The 21270-nt window shown below is 38.8% G+C and overlaps 1 protein-coding gene across 1 annotated transcript in view; it reads right to left on the reverse strand.

Annotated features, from left to right (window-relative positions):
• The window catches only part of cd34 (CD34 molecule), a 48961-nt gene extending 31975 nt beyond the window's left edge, over positions 1–16986 (reverse strand). The window contains exons 1-2 of the mRNA XM_057830449.1: positions 16900–16986; positions 5533–5629 (exon numbers count right to left, since the gene is read on the reverse strand). Coding sequence (XP_057686432.1) covers positions 5533–5629; positions 16900–16965 — 163 coding nt within the window. The 5' untranslated portion in view covers positions 16966–16986. The remainder of the gene's footprint in view (positions 1–5532; positions 5630–16899) is intronic.
• Positions 16987–21270: the final 4284 nt, after the last annotated feature.

Raw genomic sequence — 21270 nt, forward strand, 5'->3', positions numbered from 1 at the left:
TTAATTTCATTAAAATTCTTTCACTATATAGTTAAAGTCTTGTGACAAATTTTAAATCGCTGTCCACTGTAGTGACAACTGTCTCTGAAAAGGTTAAAGTCTTTTATCTTTACTTTAACTTTTGAACAACTCCGCCAACTCTGGAAGTAGAGGGCACACTTAGATCGCCCTTTTCGCAACTCTCAGTGTGGAAAAAACCCCAAATGAAAACAACCATATAATTCGCACCTGAGTAAAGTCACAGGCTAAGCCAAACTTTGAAAAAAGTGTGACTTATAGTCCAGAAAATCTGGTGAATACTACCCCCAAAAATGTGTTATACAGTGGAAAAAAAGCACTGCATGTACTGTATTGTTTTCTTGGTATGTGGCCTACTTAAGTGGTTCTCTTTACCCCCCATATGAGAATACCACAACACCCACACTTGACAATACAGTAATCATAACCATACATTTTAGCATAAATATGTCCTTTTTTTCTTCATGTAGCTGCAAAACATGCGTTATAAAAATCCCAAATGGGAGCGAACCCCCAAGAAGGATGAAAGTAGAGTGGCCAATGTTTTTATTCAACCCTTAATTCGCTCATTAAAAATATCGGAGCACGTGAAATTCAAAACCAGTGTTTCCAAAATAGTCCGTCCACTTTGTCAGAAAGTGGGAACGCCAGCTGTGTCTTTGAGGGCAGATGCATGTCGACTGCTCCATTCCAGCTGTTGCTTGTACATGAAACTGAGTAGGTGGGTGTACTAAAGGTTGTAAAAAGAGTCACAGACTCAAAGCCCTGAACGATCAGGTTGGGGTTACGATTATGACCCCAAAGGTAATACAAAGAAAACCTACGGAGAAAACTCTAAACCACATATGGAGTTCATACACTCAGCATTTATAATGCAGTTACCAATCTTGAGTGAGCAATTCTGTGTAATTAGAACACACTAAGTATGCTTTCACAAAATTAAAGAGAGCAATTTTTGCCCCAGAGGTAATCATTGCTCTGATTAGATTGCAGATTTTAAGGGGGGGGGGGGGGCAGCCCCCCGGTGGGAAAAAAGTGTCATTGCATGTAATTGACTTTCCTATACATACATATATATATATATATATATATATATATATATATATATATATATATATATATATATATATATATATATATATATATATATATATATATATAAAGTTGTAAAGCAATAAAACTGCAAAAAAATAAATGAAAAATATATATTTTTATAATGGGTTAAAAAAAATTTGAACAGATCATGTGACTAGCAACGTAGACGGTCAATTGCTTTGCATATAAATTAAAAAAAAAAAAAAAAAAATTAGGGGAGGGCAATTTTATTTTTCAAATGATTTTTTCTTTGATTGAAAATATATATATAGTTTTTGATTGAAGCAACTTTTTTTGGGATTAAATGATTTAGACACAAATGTCTTACCCATAATATGGCCCAAACAAAAAAAAAGGATTGCTTCAATCAAAGAAAACTTTTTCAATGAAAAATTAAGTGTTCCAATGAAAAACTTTCAATCTCAAATATTTTTTCGCATTCAAAAACTTTTTCCATGATTGAAATTGTTCTTTTTTTTGATTGATTTTTCTTTTTGAATGTTTTTTTAAAGCAATGCATTTTTTATTTTTTGATTCAATAATAAGGACAAAAATGACCTAGCCAAAATGTGGCCCAAACACAAATCAACATTATTTCAATCAAAAAAAAAACTTGACTACACCCCCCCCCCAAAAAAAAAAAAAAAAAAGAAAAATAGCTTTCACATGCATTTTTGAGTTTTTTGAGTTTTAAATTCATTTTTGCATTCAAACAGTTTTTTTTTTTTTTTTTTTTTTTTTTTTGAGTGAAGCGACTTTTTTGGGGGGGTTAAAAATATATGTTTCGATTGAAGCAACTTTGGTTTTATTGAAGCAACTTTTTTAAATCAAATAATAAAGACACAAATCTACCTTCATATGGCTCCGCCCAAGGGATACAATTTTTGACTGGGGTAACTACATTGGCACGACACCGGCCGGCGTACCACATTGAATGGTTCACGATCTTGGCAAAAAGTATAGCCAAAGCAGCCTGATTTAGAATTCCCCTCAAGAATGATGGGAAACAAAAAAGCACTCATTGTCAACTTATCTCCTGCCCCAAAAGTCAAACTCCGCCTATGATTAGAACACACTAAGTATGCTTTCACAAAATTAAAGCGAGCAATTTTTGCCCCTGAGGTAATCATCGCTCTGATAAGATGACTCTGACAGGTTGTAAGGCACGGAATAATAATGTCAAGCAGGAATGACATGCTTCCTTGTTTTGGATTTCATGCTGCTTATTAACTATGGCTGATCGTGAGCTTAGCTTGGGTGTTGCCAGTCCAATCAAATGTTACTCTCTCGAAGTTGAGGAGAAACAAGAGCAGAGAATTTTGTTTTGGTTTCTATTCTTCTTTACACTGCTTAAATCATGTGGTCGTGCTGCAGGGTGCGTGTGGAACAAAGAACAATAAGGCTCACCAGAACAGTAATTGGAACAGGAAGGTTTAACCGGTATCGCGGTCTGCTATTCATTAGGCTTGTTTCACTGGGTAAATGTTGTCACTAGATGATTTACTTCTACAGGTCAGCCTCCTTTTCCAAATAATCATTGAGTTGGCTGTGAGTTTTTTCCTCCCAATTGAAAATATGTTTGTTTGTTTTTTTATCAACACTGGTGTCACATGAACATAATGCAGAAGTTCGTCACGACCAGCGTGTTTGTGAAGATTGGCAGATGAGGTAACGGCGTGGACAATGATGGCGGCCGCTATTTGGTTTGTTGGCTTCGGGTTTTTATGAGCTCAGCTCGCAAGCAACGACTGTGGATAATTGGCACATTGACGGCACACAGGCTCCATGTTTAATTACTTTGCGAGATCACGCTGTAACTTGGGGCCCAAGTGAACCCACACCCTGTCCTGACCTAAGACTGCTATCTGCCAAGGCTTATGTAACGGAACCACACCCCTCAGCATCTGACATGAATACAAGTTAACAAGAGAATGTTGACGGTCTCAAGAAAATCTTTGGTAACATTGTGCTCATGCTTAAATTTACAGATTCAACTGAATTAAAATTGAGAAACAAAAGTGGATTTGTGATATCCTTAAATCAGGGGTCTCAAACTTGCAGCCCGGGGGCAGTGCCGACTCTTAGCATAGGCGAGCAAGGCGGTTGCCTAGAGCTCCATCTAGTGGAGGGGCTGTCTCATTCCTTTGGGGGAGAAAAAATACTTTGGGAGAAAAAAAATAATGCTACACTTCCTTAACATTTTCTCAATAGAGTATGCTTCATATTAAACATATATTAATTATTTTTTAACTATGAGTCAGATCATGACCTGGCCCTCTGAACCTCATGTTGCTCTTGTTTTAGGCTTTTGTCGACAGCGGAAGGTGTGGGAAGGGCTTGCACAGCATCTCACCACGTTAGCTGGTAATGCTATCGATAAATGGCGATTTATTGTAAAAAAAAATTTCTTTAACAGACATACATATATAACTCCATAATAAAAATTTAACTCCGACAGCTGCACTTTGCAATGAAATAGAAAAAGTTTCAGTGTTTTGTGTGCCATCTAAGGCTTCAATGTTTTACACTAACTTGCATGGTCACATGATACATATTCATACACACAAAGGTCATACTGATCACTGGCAAGGGCATGCTGACTGAATCACATGCACTGCACATTTTGGAAACTCCCAACCTTGAGCCAAAATCTTAGTGCAATGTGGTTGATTTTAACACTGACTGTCACAGCTGCTTCTGGCCTTGACTTCATCATTGAGAACGCCATTGAAGATGACAAGCAAAAGGGAGACATAATGGTCCACCCCGCTCAATCTTGAACAGATTGGGTATTCCCCCCAAAAGAAAATGTAACGCGAAAGGAGGGGGTAGAATGACATCATCTAACAAACCCTTGTAGTGTCACCAAACTTGTATGCATGCAAAAGTACAAAGTAATGAGAATTGTGTGATCTGCATGCTCTTCTGTTTCTGTCATGTTTGTTCTTGTAAACACACTCAAGTTAAGTAATCAAGTTTCTCTCACGTTTGCCTGCAACAGTCCTTATTTACAAGAACAGATGTGGTGGTACAACTAAGTTGCTTCTTCTTATAGTTCCACTTTCATCTGCGTAACTTTTTCATCTGAATGCCTTTGTGGTCTATTCAGTCCGAGAGATGCAACTCTCTGCCTGTTTGTGTGACTACAACAAAGTCAGCTGCCTTGCCCTTGAGCTGTTGCTGACATCAGTGCTACTAATTTTAATGTGGATTCGATTAAACCTCCTGATCCGAAGCAGTTCCACGCCAAGAGCAAAATACAACAAATCACTTCATTTTATGTTGACCTTTGACCTCAAACACTTCGCTGGTCTTTATTCCATGCAATCATCACTTTTGTCAGCACGAGAACTTTTATTTGGTTTTTCCAATCAGGTCTGCATATCCACACAGTGCTGCCGGTTAAACAAAGTGTCAACAATGTTTCAAGTCTGTGTGATCATCACACCATTGACAAATGTAAGCTGGCCTCTGAAATCTGCTTCAACCCTCAACAAGCAGATACCATATTATTAAGAATATTTTAAATGTTTTATGAATGTCATTGAACTTTAATGTCAACGAAAATAAGATAGCAAACAGATGTGTGATGATCTAATGTCTTGTTGAGGAGCGCAGACAGTAACGGGATTTCCACGTAGCTGTAAATTGAATTAACATCTGGTAAGCAGTTCATGTAGACAGCAGCCCTCAATATTCTATAAATGAGAAGCATGTTCAACCATCCTCTGCTCTATTCCCTTCTCAAAGTTGTCCCTGAGCTATTTCCATTCTCGCTAGTGTGCTGTTTAAGGTCACACCATATGTTTCTGCATAAGTCAATAAACCTGGACTTAACAAGAACACGTTTAAATTTGAGGGCGGCAAAGGAGTGAAAGCTGTGTGTTGTCATCACCATCCAATTAGCATGAGGCCTCTCATACACACGCCGCATGCATGCACACATACCCAGAGGCAGCAGGGTACAAAGCCTAATTATTCTCAACTGTAACTTTCTGCTCCTGGGCAGACTCTTTGTGTCTGGAGCCACCATTTTGCCATGTTGCCAAACCTTTGAAGCTCATGGTTTAAGTCATTAACCGCCAATATTTTTCCAACAGGTTACTATTTCTAGCGTTCCTACGTTATCCATCCCATGGGGATTCTCTACACTTGACTGAGAGATATCTGAGTGAAGGGGCTTAACTGTGTTACAAATCACAACTGTTTAAGGGTTCTGTGCCTTATTCACGCACAATGCAGCATCTATTTTTTACTAAATTATGTGCAAATTGATCAACTTATCTCCCTATTTAAAATAAAGATGCATACAAATAGGTAAAAACATTAAGCGGAACACCACAGACGGACAGAAAGAAAATGTTTTTTTTAAATACAATCATAAAGTTACATTTCAAAATGTTAAAATAGGTCACTTACTGGATAATAGTACTGTGCAGAGCACCAGGAAGATAGCAATGCTGTTCCTCCTCCACATGGTCAGAGAGGGATGGGAGCGCGTGCTGGAGGTGGCGAGCTGAATGAGTGAAGGGGCAGGGAGATGGGCGTTAGCTGTGAGGTCTGTCTTTTGCAGTTGTTCCTTTATATGCCCTCCTCTCTCTCTCTCTTTCTACAAGTGTGCGCTCTGTCCACACCCCTTTTTCAGTTCAGCTCTATGCCCTCAGTTTAATCGCCCATGCTTCCTCTCATATTAAGCCAGAAAGCCTGAGACATATAGGGAATGTGTCAAAGCTGAGTTTCCTCTGTAGAGAACATTTCCTAAAGCTATCAATTATTTTTATCATAACCTCAAAATGTTTAACCAGAAACATAGCATCTCCAGTGGTCCATTTAGAGAACAATAGGTATCCCCCACAAGAAGAAAAAAAAAATCACACATGGTGAAGTCTGGGGATCTTTTACGCGCAGCACAAATGCTGCAGCACCCCTAGTGGCAACCATTTAAAACTCCCCTTTCAAATGGTCACTGATTCATTACATGATATAGACCTTACTCACATGACGTCACAACCACGCCTCCGCGCCTTATTGTCCGTCAACTCGTCGTGTTTACGCATTACCGCTACGTAAATTCCTCCTATTATGGCGTGTTTTTCTGCTCGTTAACATTAATAATCAAAATGGTGAAGGTGTGTGTGGCGGTTGGTTGCAGTAACAGAGAAGATGGACGGAGAGACTTGAAGTTCTACCGTATTCCGAGAGACCCGGAGAGGAGAGCGAGACGGACGGCTACAATTCGACGAGAAAACTGGGCACAAAAATGATCACCACAGATTATGTAGTAGTCATTTTATATCTGGTAAGATGCATTTAATATATAATTAGAGGGTTTTGGGCTGACAACCACAATTAAGATCATTGCGAGGCTAATCGCCGACAACATACAGTTTCAAATTCAAGATGTTTATTTCTTCCACCATCATTACATTTTGAATAATATTTAGCTGGTACCAAGTGAAAGAAGCTGACCTCGTCTACAGATAATCAGTTAAAGAGGGGTGTCCAAACTTTTTGCAAAGGGGGCCAGATTTGGTGTGGTAAAAATGTGGGGGGCTACCTTGGCTAATTTATGTAGAACAATATATTTAAACAAATTTTAGCAAGCCCTTCTGTGTGTCACATTTGCTTTATTTATTTATTTATTTTTAAATTCATAATTTCAACAATCTCGCCTTTGTGGCGTTCTCTTTCGACCCTCGGGCTCTTGCGAAATACTGCTGCTGTGAAATTAAACTAGCTTCAAGTTGCTTTCATTCTCGCTGCATATTTTCCGTGTAATCTTGTCGTACATGTCAGCGTGTCTTGTTTTGTAATATCGCCTCACATCGAACTCTTTGAAAATAGCGACTGTCTCTTTGCAAATGAGGCACACAGTTGTTACGTATTTTATTGAAGAAATAGTCCAATATCCACCTATCCTTGAAGCGTCGGCCATTGCAGTCAACTTTTTTTTAAATTGATTGTCGCCATTTTAGAAAATTGGAAGTAAAGTGTCACACGGGGTAATGTTGCTTGGAGTGCTGCTCTTAAAGTTTTTCAAAGTTTCGTGAGAAAAGGCTGAGTTTCTGTGGACAAGATAGTTGTAGATATCAGGGTAGCAGATGTCAGGCAGAGACGGCGAAGACAGCGGGTCGAAAAATATCGATTTAGGCATCAAATATGGCTCTGGCGAATGGATAGACTGAAGCTTTTCCACATAACGCCTTTTATGCAACACATCCAATGAGTTTACAGCGTTTGAAAGCACCGGGGCTTCCATGAATTGCACTATAAATTGCACGACAAATTGAAACCATTGAGAATACGGATAAACAATGACGGACAATATGGCGGCCAGATACAGCGACACGTCATTGTATGACGTTGGTGAGTAGGGTCTATTGCTTGAGAACCAAAGCTATGCGTCATGAAGTAGTCGGCACATTTTTGTTGAATAATCTTGAAAAGCAGGGGAGGAGGGAGGGGGCTGTCACTAGGCGACATTTAAGCTAGGCCTCTAGATGGTAGAAAACAGTTTCAAGCTTTATTTTCAAGATTCAGCAATGCATTGTTCTAAATCAGGGGTGCTCACACTGTTTTGCTCCAAGGGCTACTTTTCAAGGAGACAACCTTCCGCCATCTACCTTAACACCGGGGTGGGGGTGCTGTATAACTCCAAAAAAGTTGCTCACACAAAATAATTTACTACGTATGTACATTAAAAAATATATATATGGCGGAAAACACTCAGGTGACTTGAAGTTCCGCTCTGAGACCCCCAATTTGGCCAAATTTCAAAATTGTCCGATATGCACATGTGATACATCATTGGAAAGCTTAAAATTTAATTTTTCTGGGGGAAGAAAAATTTTTGGACAGGAGGATATTTAAAAAAAAAAAAAAAAGTTTTTTAAACAGCAAAACCCTACTTGGGGGTGAGAGCAGAATTACAGACGCCGTGACTTTAAGGAGATATTATCGCGTACTTACCTTGTTCGATCCAAAAACTCCATGCAGCATGTATCACTGAGTGTCAAGACACAGCTGTAAGAGGCCACAGCTGGATTTTTGGGGGATTTTATGGGTGAAACACGGTAATATAACAAGGGTTACGATGCAGAAATCGCAGACATCAAGGAGTGGTCGAGATTTTCTTTTTCATGTATTTACCCTTTTAAACTTTTTTTTTCTATTTTTTTGTTTGGATCGATTATTTATCATCTAACATATCGGAGAAAATGCGACAGTAACAAAAAGAAAAATATAATTAAGCGATAGTTATGAGGTAGATATCCCTGACTTTTTTACAGACGCCATTTTTTTCAATGTGACATAATTTGTTTAAAAGTTTAAAATATGTGAGTGAATAATTTTTTTGTCTTTTTTTTTTTAAACAAAATATGAGACATATGAGACAATTAATGATTCTAAGCTAAAAACGACAGACATTTTGAATTAAATGTAATTAATTATCTTCATTTTATGGCTGGGTTGAAACAAAAGCAGTTGCGCGACGTCTGTAAACGAGTTTTCAGGGTAAAACGGACAAATTAAAAATAGTTCGGGGGCTTAATGCACCATGAATCTGCTATGGCAGCATATAGACAAAAACAACAGTTGTTTTGGCTTAAAATACAGCAATTTCTTTTAACGAGGAGTGCAGGAGCAGAAACTGCTTTTTCAGTCTTGTCTGTGATTTCCGCCATATATACCAGTATATATATTTTTTAATGCCGCGAGCTACCCACACTAGCGATCAGCGTAACGGGCACCCATCTTATAAACCTTTGAACGTTGTCAGAAATTATCTTAAAAAAAAGTTTTCTGTATTTAGAAAAAAATTCCGAATTCACTTCGCAAGGTCTTGTCGTCATCTTCAATGGAGTCCACATCTGGTGAATTAATTTGAGTGAACATGATTTGGAAAGGTACAAACATGTCTGTAAAAAGGTTCTCCGGGTGTCATAGCATATCAGGGCAAAAAAAATCAACTATGAAATCAAGGGAATTGTCATTAGACCTTCAAGCTGGGATTGTTTCGAGACAGCTCTGAGTTGGCTAATAGTGGATCTCCCGCCTTCTACCAAACACAGAAACAAAAACAATAACTTTTATAGGCTGACAATCGACTTTTAAAATGGGAACATCTCGGGTTAAACATTGAGAACTGAGTTAGAACTACTTCCAAAACACGTGTTTCTTTAATGTCTATTGAAATATTAGGGTCATTTCATGAATAATTGAAGTGCGAATCTTAGTGTTCATTTAAGGACCCTCAGACATGAGACAAAATTCTCTATTCTGGTAAAACAAAGATTGAACTTTTTCTTACGAATGGTAGACAGATATACTTGAAGGAACCCAGCCTATTACTATTGAGTATTTTTTAGAATGGATTAGTCCGTCAATCATTCCGTCAATTAATTGAACAATCAGGTAATGATTTTTGCTTTGAAATGTCTTGCTAAATCTATTCTTTTTTCTAGTTTCTGTTGATTAATGATTGGATGAATTCAATGATATAAAACAAAAATAAATAAATAAATAAATAAGTAAATACATGAGAGTGAATGAGAACCCAATCTTTTTGAAAGTGAGATCTACTTTCCATTCAGACCAAAGTTTGAAGCGATCCAAATCGGACATTTGGGCCTTTAATCGACTCGAGTGAGATTTTTCCCTGACGATCTGACCAAGCCTAGTCACATGTCATCTGACATTTTCAAATCAGATCTCGGCCACTCTCATATGTGGTTTTAAATCTGAGTTTGAATGTCCATTTTACAATGGGCTGAATAACGTGCTGGGCTGTAAAAGAAACTGTCAGCTTCCCTGCAGCTGCTTGTGACGTCATTTGCTATTCTATTTGCTCATGGCTTTTCTCTGTACTTATCAGATAATAGGTAAAAATGACAATCATCATCATAATCAGTCGCTTCAAATAAGATGATTTGGACTATTGTGTGGTAAACAATAATTCCAAATAATCAATCTAAATAGAGTTGATCAATCGGAGGTTTTGTCAATTGTGACCGCAAATTCTGACTTAACTTTTTATTTGACAAACATCAGGTATTTTGTTTATTTACTGATCCTTTTCTATACCTGCTCCCATTAGCTCTGCTCTTGCGTCAAATGTGTTGGCGCCTTCCTTTTTTTTGTGTCTTCTCCAGCTCTCTTGTCCTGTAATTAATCTAAGTACAGCTACAGGAAGTCACCAGTCTTTGTTCATTCTTTGTTGGGTTGTCATCAGTGGTTATGCCGTAAGAATACGTTTGTTGCGTTCCTGGATTTTTTTGTTTGTTCAACTTGTTACCATTTCGAAAGCATTTGTTTTGAAGTTACTTTAGCTCAAGAGCTTTTTGGTTCAGTTTGCCTATTGTTTTTCTTCCAAATAATTTCAACTTCTTTCTGCTAAATCTCGGGTTTGCTTTATTACATTTAAGTCCATGTGCCTTAGCCTCCATAATACTGACATCCTGACAAAATTGTTACAACTCTAGACTGACTCTGTGACCAAAACACATCATTTCATGTGGGTGGCTACTTTAACATGAGCTGGCTATGCACAGATCTCACTCACGCAATAGGCATGCATACACTGCATAAAAGGATCGAGGCCAATGAAAAAATCAGCAAATTCCGTCATTCGACAATGATGCATTATGAGGCTGCCGACGAGAGCAATGTTTGAACACACCCAGTCTCTTCTCTTTCAAGGCTTTACCTCAAATATGGTTACTTTTGAAATGCAGTATAAAAAAAGATTTAGCCAGAGATGGGTAGAGTGGCCAAAAATTTTACTCCAATAAGAGTAGCGTTACTTCAAGATAAGTAACAACAAGTTAAATGAGTCATCCAAAAAATGTACGCACCAATAAACTAAACTGAAGTCCAAGTTAAAAAGTATTTGGTTAAAAGAGTACTCAATTAATCATTAACATTGTGTGTAACTGCTTAAGATGTTTTTCTTAAACAATGGTATTTTTTTCTCAGCACAAAGTTAACTATGAACTGTTATGATTATACTTTTCTATAACATATTACATAACCACATTAAGCCATAGAAATACAAAAACCCAAAAACAAAAACATTGAATTCCAGTGACAGAAAAAAGTCTTCAGAAATGAAGCATCATTCGTCCAAAGAGCATGAGTGCTCTCTAGCGGATAAAACACATTTCCTATAATGAAACTAAAAGAATTAGATCTCCTGTTTTCCGAGGTCAATCGGTGCCAAATAAAAACTGGGAGAGAGATTAAAATCCGCGCTTTCAAGTCCTGTTGATGGTGGCGCTCTATGTTAAATACTTAAATTTTTTACGGTGCTTTAAAGATGCCGACGTGATTGAAGAGGCTGGCGTGATTATAGAATGGCAAGCTTGGGTCTGATTGGTATAATGGAGTCATGTGATCATTGTTGCAACGTCTCATTGGTGAAACTGGTTGAGGCACTGTTGGCATCTCTGGCAAAAAAAATACTGTATGTAATATAAAGAGGGAAAATGTTTGCCTGGCTCTGCTAGACTATTCTCCCTGTATTTTTCAAACACTGAGAGTATAGTCTGGGAACCAGCCCATTAACGGCCTCTCGAGCAGGTACAAAATCAATCGACAAATCAGATTCGTTTATTTGCTTGACGTGTTCTTAACGAGCAACGTCATTCTTGCGCGTCGAAAGTCGTCTCCGCAACAACACAGATGGTGAACGGGAGAGCCGAGAATATGTTCCAATCCACGGTAAAATCCGTTTTAAATTACCAAAAACACATCGACACGAATCACTGACAACAGTCTGTCTCACGCTAGCCATGTTGAATAAACTCCTCTCTCTTCGTGTGTTTACTTCCACGCGCAAGTCCCTCGTCCTTCCCTCGTCATTTTAGTAACGTCTGCCCGTCGCTGATTGGTCCACTCCGCTGTCTGTTTGCTGTGGCTTGCTCCGCCCTTGAAATTGTATCCGCGTGAAAGGTGGCCAGACTCAATAGCTGGAACAGCGGTGAGTCTGGTGTACCAGGCAAGGAAAATGTAACGACCAGTGTAGCCTAAAGTAGCGGAGTAAGAGTAGTGTTTCTCCTACACAAATCTATTTAAGTAAAAGTAGAAAGTATGGCTAAGTAACACTACTCTTAAAAGTACATTTTTCTCAAAAAGTTGCTCAAGTAAATATAATAGGGTAAATGTAACACGTTACTACCCACTTCTGAGTTTAGCAAAAGTAAAAGAAGCTCAATAAGCTTACCATCAGAGTTGGGTAGAGAAGCCAAAAATGTTATGCAAGTAAGATAAGATAAGATATTTATTTCAAAACAATATTCGTCAAGTAGAAGTAGTCATCCCAAAAAATTACTCAAGTGAAAAAAACGTATTCAGTGAAAATAATACTGAAGTAATAATTTACTGCTTACAATGTCTTATTTTTTTAACAATGGTATTTTTTTTCTCAGCACAACTTCATCTCTATGAACTGTTATTAATATACTGTGCTATAACTTAATAGATGACAATATTAGGCCCCCCCCAAAAAATCATCGAATTCCGACAAGAAATGAGAGTTGCTGGAATCCGTGCTTTTGGGGAATGTTGACGGCTGCGCTCTATGTGGAATAGTTAATTTTTTTATGGGGCTTTAAAGGTGCCACGTGCTTGAACAGGCTGGCGTGATCATTGGCCGGCAAGTTTGTGTGTGGTCTTGTAACTGTATTGTTACGTCTAAATTATATAACGGAGTCATGTGATGTTGTTGTGACTTCTCATTGGTGAAACACCACTGTGGGGATCCCTGGTAAAAATGAAGTAAAATCTAATACGTAGAATAAAGAGGAAAAATGTAACGACTCTTGAGTAGCCCACAGTAGCGTATTAAGAGTGACGTTTCTCCTTCACAAATCTACTCAAACAAAAGTAAAAAGTATGGGTTGGTAAAACTACTCATAGAGGTACATTTTCTCAAACAGTTACTCAACTAATGTAATGTAGTAAATGTACTGCGTTACTTTGCTTATTATTGGTAAACAGGAAGTATACTCTGTGAAGCATACAGTGCATGGCTGAGAGGCCTGTGAACGCTAATGGCATCTCATTCAATACTTATATTTGGTTTGTACGTCCTGAGTTAGATGAGTAACATCCTTTGGTGAGTCACCCAGTGAGTTACATGTACTGAACATCTTATATACACACAATTTATTTCAATGTATGGGCATATACAAAGCTGCGTGATTGCTGTGCATAAGCAGGATGTGACAAAAGTTTATGTGTGTATGCACGCAGGCGTACGGTGCAGGGTGTTCACCGTTCATGTTCACGCAGATGTTTTTTTCCTGATTTTCTGGCAGACCACATCTGGAAGCACTGCAGGCCTGTTTTTTTTTTTGAATTGCCTAGAGTCTAACAAAGAAACCATATGATTCACATCATGCTGGTGTCTGGGAACCCAACCCTGCTTTAACTGCTATACTGTATGTGTAGTGTGAAAACTTAACGTAAAAATTATACAATTTGGCTTTGTGTTTTAACACTTGACAGAGACTTTGCTATAAGAATGTGTGTGCATGTATATAAAAACTAAGGCTCGGGCTTTAATGTATTGTGATTAAATAATTTCAAAAATAAATCTCGCATCAAGACAGTGTTTTTCAAGAGTCTAAGAAGGTTAAAGTGCCTATGACAATAAAAAGCATGTTTATTTCATATTCCACGCGGTATTTTATGCTCCTGAATGAAATGGATCGTTTGGATGTATGTGGAAGCGATCGATTTATAAATACATTTTTTTTAATCCCTCGCCATGAAAATGAGTGACTTCCTGGATGGAGGAAGAAAGCGAATGTAATGTCAACTGGGTCAGCATCTCACAATAAAGCATTGCTTCACAAAATGCAGATGGACTGAAGATTCAGCTGATTTTGCGGATTGATTCGTTTATTTTTCGCATCACGCCAGCCAAATGTGCTGCAGGTTTTTGATGCTGCACCAGAGAGAGGCTTGTGAGCCTTTTTGGGTTTCAAAAAGTTCCCGTTCACCGCGGAGATTGGCCAAAACAAGTCTGACAATTTTGGGACTATTGGACTTAAGAGGAAGTTAGTAAACTACGTGTTTTGTAGTGTATCAAATACTGAGATCTTGGCTCACGTTTTAATGAGTAGGTGGCTTGCATTTTTTGGCTGACAATGCTCCTTGTCTACCAAGGCCACTCGGCCGACGGCTTGTCGCACAAACCCCTCGGTCCGCTTCGCGTGCCCGCCTAGAATGCGCTTTCTTCGGCTTGGCCACGAGCACTGGCAGCAGTAGAACGACGAGCTGTAACTTGTTCATCCCGGGGGCTGGCCAATCCAGACCACTCGGTCCTCTTTACGTGCCCGCCGATAATGCACTTTCCTCGGCTTGGCCACGAGCATCTCCGCGCTCAAAGGTCGGTCGGTTTGTCCACCGAAAATGGGCTATTTTTGGCGTTGATTCTCGGGGACATGACCATACCATTTATTCGGCAACTGGAGAAAAATACAGTGTATCACAAAAGTGAGTACACCCCTTGCATTTCTGCAGATATTTAAGTACAGTGGGGAGAACAAGTATTTGATACACTGCCAATGGGAAAACCCATTGGCAGTGTATCAAATACTTGTTCTCCCCACTATATATCTTTTCATGGGACAACACTGACAAAATGACACTGACACGATGAAAAGAGGTCTGTGTGCAGCTTATTTAATACAGTTCATCTATTTTCCCCTCAAAATAACTCAAATTATAGCCATTAATATCTAAACCCCTAGCGACAAAAGTGAGTACACCCCTATATGTCCAAATTGAGTACTGCTTGTCATTTTTCCTCCAAAATGTCATGTGACTCGTTAGTGTTACTAGGTCCAGGTGTGCATAGGGAGCAGGTGTGTTCAAATGTGTAGTGCAACTCTCACACTCTCTCATTCTGGTCACTGAAAGTTCCAACATGGCACCACATGGCAAACAACTCTCTGAGGATCTTAAAAGACATATTGTTGCGCTACATGAAGATGGCCAAAGCTACAAGAAGATTGCCAACACCCTGAAACTGAACTGCAGCACAGTGGCTAAGATTATTCAGTGTTCTAAAACAGCAGGGTCCACTCAGAACAGGCCTCAGGTTGGTCTCCAAAGAAGCTGAGCGCACGTGTTGAGCATCACATCCAAATGATTTCTTTGACAGATCGTCGCAGGAGTGCTGTCAGCATTGCTGCAGAGATTGAAGAGGTGGGGGGTCAGCCTGTTAGTGCTCAGACCATACGCCGCACTTGACATCAAATTAGTGTGCATGGCTGTCACCCCAGGAGGAAGCCTCTTCTGAAGACGGTACACAAGAAAGCCCGCAAACAGTTTGCTGAAGACATGTCAACAAAGCACATGGATTACTGGAACCATGTCCTATGGTCTGATGAGACGAATATTAATTTGTTTGGTTCCGATGGTCTCAAGCATGTGTGGCGGCGACCAGGTGAGGAGTACAAAGATAAGTGTGTCATGCCTACAGTCAAGCATGGTGGTGGGAATGTCATGGTCTGGGGCTGCATGAGTGCTGCAGGTGTTGGAGTTACATTCCATTGAGGGAAACATGAACTCCAACGTGTACTGTAAAATACTGTTGCAGAGCATGATCCCCTCCCTCCAGAAACTGGGTCGCAGGGCAGTGTTCCAGCATGACAATGACCCCAAACACACCTCCAAGATGACCACTGCTTTACTGAAGAGGCTGGGGTAAAGGTGATGGACTGGCCAAGCATGTCTGCAGACTTGAACCCAATATAATAAAACATCTTTGGGGGATCCTCAAGCAGAAGGTGGAGGTTGTCAAAGTCTCAAATATCCGGCAGCTCCGCAACATCGTCATGGAGGAGTGGAAGAGCATTCCAGTGGCAACCTGTGAAGCTCTGGTCAACTCCATGCCCAGGAGGGTAAAGGCAGTTCTGTATAATAATGGTGGCCACACAAAATATTGAAAGTTGATATGTTGTATGTTAATATTGACAACTTTCACTAAGGGGTGTACTCACTTTTGTTGCCAGGGGCTATATTTTGAGGGGAAAATAAATTACCTCTATTTTATAAGCTGCACACAGACTACTTTGCATTGTGTCAAAGTATCATTTTGTCAGTGGTGTCCCATGAAGATATACTAATATCTGCAGTAATGCGAGGGGTGTACTCACTTTTGTGATACACTGTAGTTCGATAAAAAGAATATCCTGTAAAAATATCTGAGTAGAGAGATTGAAACAATCATGACATTTTGATGTTGTCGGTCGCATTTTCCTCCTGTTGAATAATTCCCCCTCAATGGGCTGAATTCTAAATCAGATGAAATCGTGACCCTGCTGACGTCATTCCCCACCTGAGGACGCTAGAGCGCTATGATGACAGGCGGGGCTAAAAGGCAGATTAAAAGACCCAATTTCTCGTCAGCTTCGCTTTGTCAAATTGTTGTATATAGTGGAATCGTCTTAAAATATGATAGTAATTCACATAATAATGCTATTTAAGATTTTTTTATGCTGTCACGGGTACTTTAAATCTCCTCGAAAACAGTACTTGCAACTCTCAAATAATGTTCGTGTGATTTAAAACATCAGAAACCTTGTATGTAAAAGGGAGGTTTTGTGTGTGTCACAGAGGCAACCATTTTTGGGAGATTATCATGCACATTTCATTCACCATAATCTGGTGAAACGTTGTGAGCAATGTTACCAGGATGAACATCAGTAACCATTTTGACAGAAGGCGAGACAAATAAGTTTGATCCCCCTCGCCCCCACCATCCTGTTGACTTACCCATCGATCGCCACTCCCGCATCCAGTTCCTCTTCTGTTTCCTGCTTTTCTCCTCCAGCATGACATATCTACGCATACAAGCCCTTCAATGACCTCCAAACTCCTGGAAGGCAAGAATGGAAATGTATTTACATTCTTCATTGACCCTATGGCAGTGCACATTTGTCACATGAAACCATGAGAATGAGGCAAACCTGTTAGAATGTCACACTGTGGCCACAATTTGCATCTGACGGAGGTGTGTGGAAATAACTGCTGTTCATAAAGAGTCTGATTAAATGAAGCATCCTGTTGTTGTTTTTTTTTAATTGATTGAAATTTAGTGAACATCTGCACTGCCACCCAGGTATAGTATTCAGAGTATGTGCTGTGGTTGTAACTTGTAACTAGTAGTAGAAACAACATTGACGTAAAAAACGTGATCCGTAATAGACATTCGTTTCATTTTGACTAGGAGAAACCAGTAGTGAATGATCACTGCTAGCCCTCCCAGTGAAATTGGATTAGATGTCAATGGCAGTCAAACGCTTAATGTATGAAATGCGATCTAGTTTTTATTAAATAAAAATAATAACTGAAATCCTATGATTGATGATGATTGGTAGCTTTTGATTACCTGATTTCAGATATTTCACCTATTTATTGTACCACTTGTTAACCATGGCAAAACATATTTCACCTTTTCATTGTACAACTTGTTAACCATGGCAAAACATACTTTCCTTCTACCAACTCAGGACAAAAAGGACAATTTATGTATGATGTAAAATCATATTACATCAGTGGTCAGCCACTTTAATCCACAGAAGAGACACACAGGTCGTGAATTCACCAACTACAGACATGTTCAAAGTCCGGCCCGGGGGCCAAATGCGGCCCGTGGTCAAATCTCATCCGGCCCCCAGCATCTGTCATAAAATCAATAACGTCTGGCCTGCACACCGTCGTAATAAATTGGTCTGCAGTACTGCTACAGCATGTGAAGTAGCTTACATACTATATGCTGCTCCTCATTTACCCGCTAAAAGGCAGCAGCACTCTAAACAAAATTACCCCATGTTACGCTTTACTTGCAATTTTCTAAAATGGGGACAATCAACAAAAAAGAGAAAGTTGACTGCGATGTCCGACGCTTCAAGGATAGGTGGAAAATGGAATATTTCTTCACTAAAATACGCAACAACTGTGTTTGCCTCATTTGCAAAGAGACAGTCGCTGTTTTTAAAGAGTTCTCTGTGAGGCGATATTACCAAACAAGACACACTGACATGTACAACAAGATTCGCGGGGAAGATACGCAGCGAGAAATTGAAGCTAGTTTAATTTCACAGCAGTGGTATTTCGCTAGAGCCAGAGAGTCGAAAGAGAACACCACAAAGGCTAGTTGTGAGATTGTTAAAATTATTAATTCAAAAAAATAATAAAGCAAATGTGACACACAGAATGGCTTGCTAAAATTTGCTTAAATATATTGTTCTACGTAAATGACGTCAGCCAAGGTCGGCCCCCCACATTTTTACCACACCAAATCTGGCCCTGTTTGCAAAAAGTTCGGACACCCCTGATGTAAAGTGAATGCTGGGTATAGCTTCCGATGGGCAACCGTGACTTTACATAGTTGGTGAATAAATGACGTGTGTGGTGTTTTGGGTATCACACAAAACAGTGAGCCTGACTTAATTTGCCTGCAAAGGAAAGTTATATTTCTGTTTTAAATCTCACATTCGACAGAATAAATTTTAGCAATATTCATTTATTCAAAATTAAACTGGGCCACATCAGAGTTTAAAGAGCTGCGGGTTGCTGACCCCTACATTAGAAAATCCATATTACAGTCTATTGAATTAAGAATTATTTTATTTTATTCACCATAAAAAAAAAATACTCACCAGAAAAACAAATTTGTAGAATTCCTTCTTGCAGACTGTGGTCTCTCTTTTTCTGGCTATCCTTACAACTTCCCTCTGACAGCAAACACCTGCTCTGGAATGGGGTAAAAGCTGAACACATTCCCATAATCTAATAGTAAAGTAACAGCCTCATCTGGGTCCTCTCCACAACAATGCATCTTTCCAAATCCATTTATATAGATTATTGTTGGACCTGACCCCTGACACTTCTTCAAGTATTTACATTGCTGATTTCAAGAATACTCTGCATCACAAGTGTCATTGTTGTGTGTATAGAGCATAGTGCATAGCATATAATAATATTCAAGTTAAAGCACCAGGTTATTTAATTCTATATTACTATCATCATTAAATATAAAAAGGGAAAAATCTGTAGAAAATTGCTGAGTTCTAACAAAAACATGTACCAATATACATAAACTTTTAAAGAGAACTGCTTTGCAGATTAAATTATGGCATTTGATCAAAATTCTTGTTTGGGACAGCTCAAAAATGACATCATAGCACCTTGACCTAGGCCACATTGATAGGAAGGCAGTCTGACCTTCAAGAGATGTAACCAAAATCTAAGCTAGTTAACTTAAAATTCTGCCAAATAAGGAGAAAAACATCTGCACAATGACTTTTTTTTTTTTTTTTGAGTCAGAGGCATTTTCTAAAACACAGACAGCAACACCCAAAATTCCATTTCTATGTCTTTAAAGGCGGTTCCCTCTGAAAGAAAACAACAATAGTGCACATAAAACATCAATGACACAAATGATTAGAAAGTGTACAAATATTATTTGCGAACATAGCGCAAAAATGGGCTCTGATTGGTTGTTTGTTACACATAATGTAGTTTGACATGTTACATAAATAGTGATTTACACTCAAGGATGAAAACGCTTGAAAGCCGTTAAAGTACCATGGTCTCATTAATTCTCAACCACAATTCACAGATCTACCTTGTGCAGATTTCATGTACAATATATTTATCGGTCACGTGGAAGCAAGGGCGTAGGTTTGGTCTCAACATTGGTAGGGACGCTACTACAGCATAACCTGCATGTACACTTTTTGCTGGGGATGGGACATTGATAACACCAAACATATTAGGTACATATCTCAAAAATAGAATAGCTGGTTAATACATAAATATGAAAAAAGTTAAAATCATTTTCATAGGGAGAAATACACCTCTTTAAGCAGCTTTCTGCTCGATTTTTATAGGTTAGCAAGTTCACACAGTTTAATGTTATGCTAACTCTGATGCAGGTTTGACTTTCAGTAGCAAAATTAGTGGTGTGTTCCCCACTTCCACAACACTGACATCTTTTTACATGACTTACAGTGGCTGCTGCTGGCCGGAAAAAAAAAAAAACTCCTAAATATCCCTCCTCTTCAAAGGGGGCGGAGAAGGCAGTATTTCTGTCGGGATTGTGTGAATGTGGGGGTTCTAGTCATCAGCCAATCAAATGTGCATCTGAGTGGAAAAAAAATGACCGGCACTACCAAATAGTAGGGTTGTTCCGATCATGTTTTTTTGCTCCCGATCCGATCCCGATCGTCTTAGTTTGAGTATCTGCCGATCCCGATATTTCCCAATCTGATTGCTTTTTTTTTTTTGCTCCCGATTCAATTCCAATCATTCCCGATAATTTTTCCCTATCATATACATTTTGGCAATGCATGAAGAAAAAAATGAATAAACTCGGAAGAATATATACATTCAACATACAGTACATAAGTACTGTATTTGTTTATTATGACAATAAATCCTCAAGATGGCATTAACATTATTAACATTCTGTGAGAGGGATCCACGGATAGACAGACTTGTAATTCTTAAAGGATAAATGTGACTTTGTATATCGTGAATAAATATTGCCATCTAGTGTATTTGAGCTTTCAGTAAATGATACAGTAGCCATTTAACTGTTCTGCCCAGATGCATGATGGGAAGTGCAACCATGACTGTGCGTAGTGGTACCAATTGATATATCTTCTCTGCATTGGGAAATTACATAGGGTGTTAAGAAAAAGATCAATTACTACCTTTCTTCCCCACATTGCCTTCCACGATATTTCTAAACGTAGGGAGAGGGATTGTAAGGCTTTAGCCAATTAAAAAAAGGCTCCAAAGGCTGCCAAAATTCACTCGACTCATTTTACGCTGCCTTTTAGCTCTATATAAAGGTAAAGCGGCGCCATTACAGATTGAACGCGACAATGCGTGAGTGGTTCGTGCAGCGCATGTGTTAATTGCGTTAAATATTTTAACGTGATAAATTAAAAAAAAAAAAAAACGCAATTACTGCTCTTAACGGGATAAATTTGATAACCCTACCTTAAGCCTAAACTAAAGACTCTGGATGAGTGTGACATATTATGTCTGTAACGTTAAATACAATTAGAAAACGATTTAATTAAAAAAAAAAAAAAAACAGTATATGAATATATTAAAAAAAGGAATGTCCAA

The sequence above is a fragment of the Corythoichthys intestinalis genome, chromosome 2 (genome assembly GCF_030265065.1).
Source record: "Corythoichthys intestinalis isolate RoL2023-P3 chromosome 2, ASM3026506v1, whole genome shotgun sequence".
In the NCBI taxonomy this organism is placed as follows: domain Eukaryota; kingdom Metazoa; phylum Chordata; class Actinopteri; order Syngnathiformes; family Syngnathidae; genus Corythoichthys; species Corythoichthys intestinalis.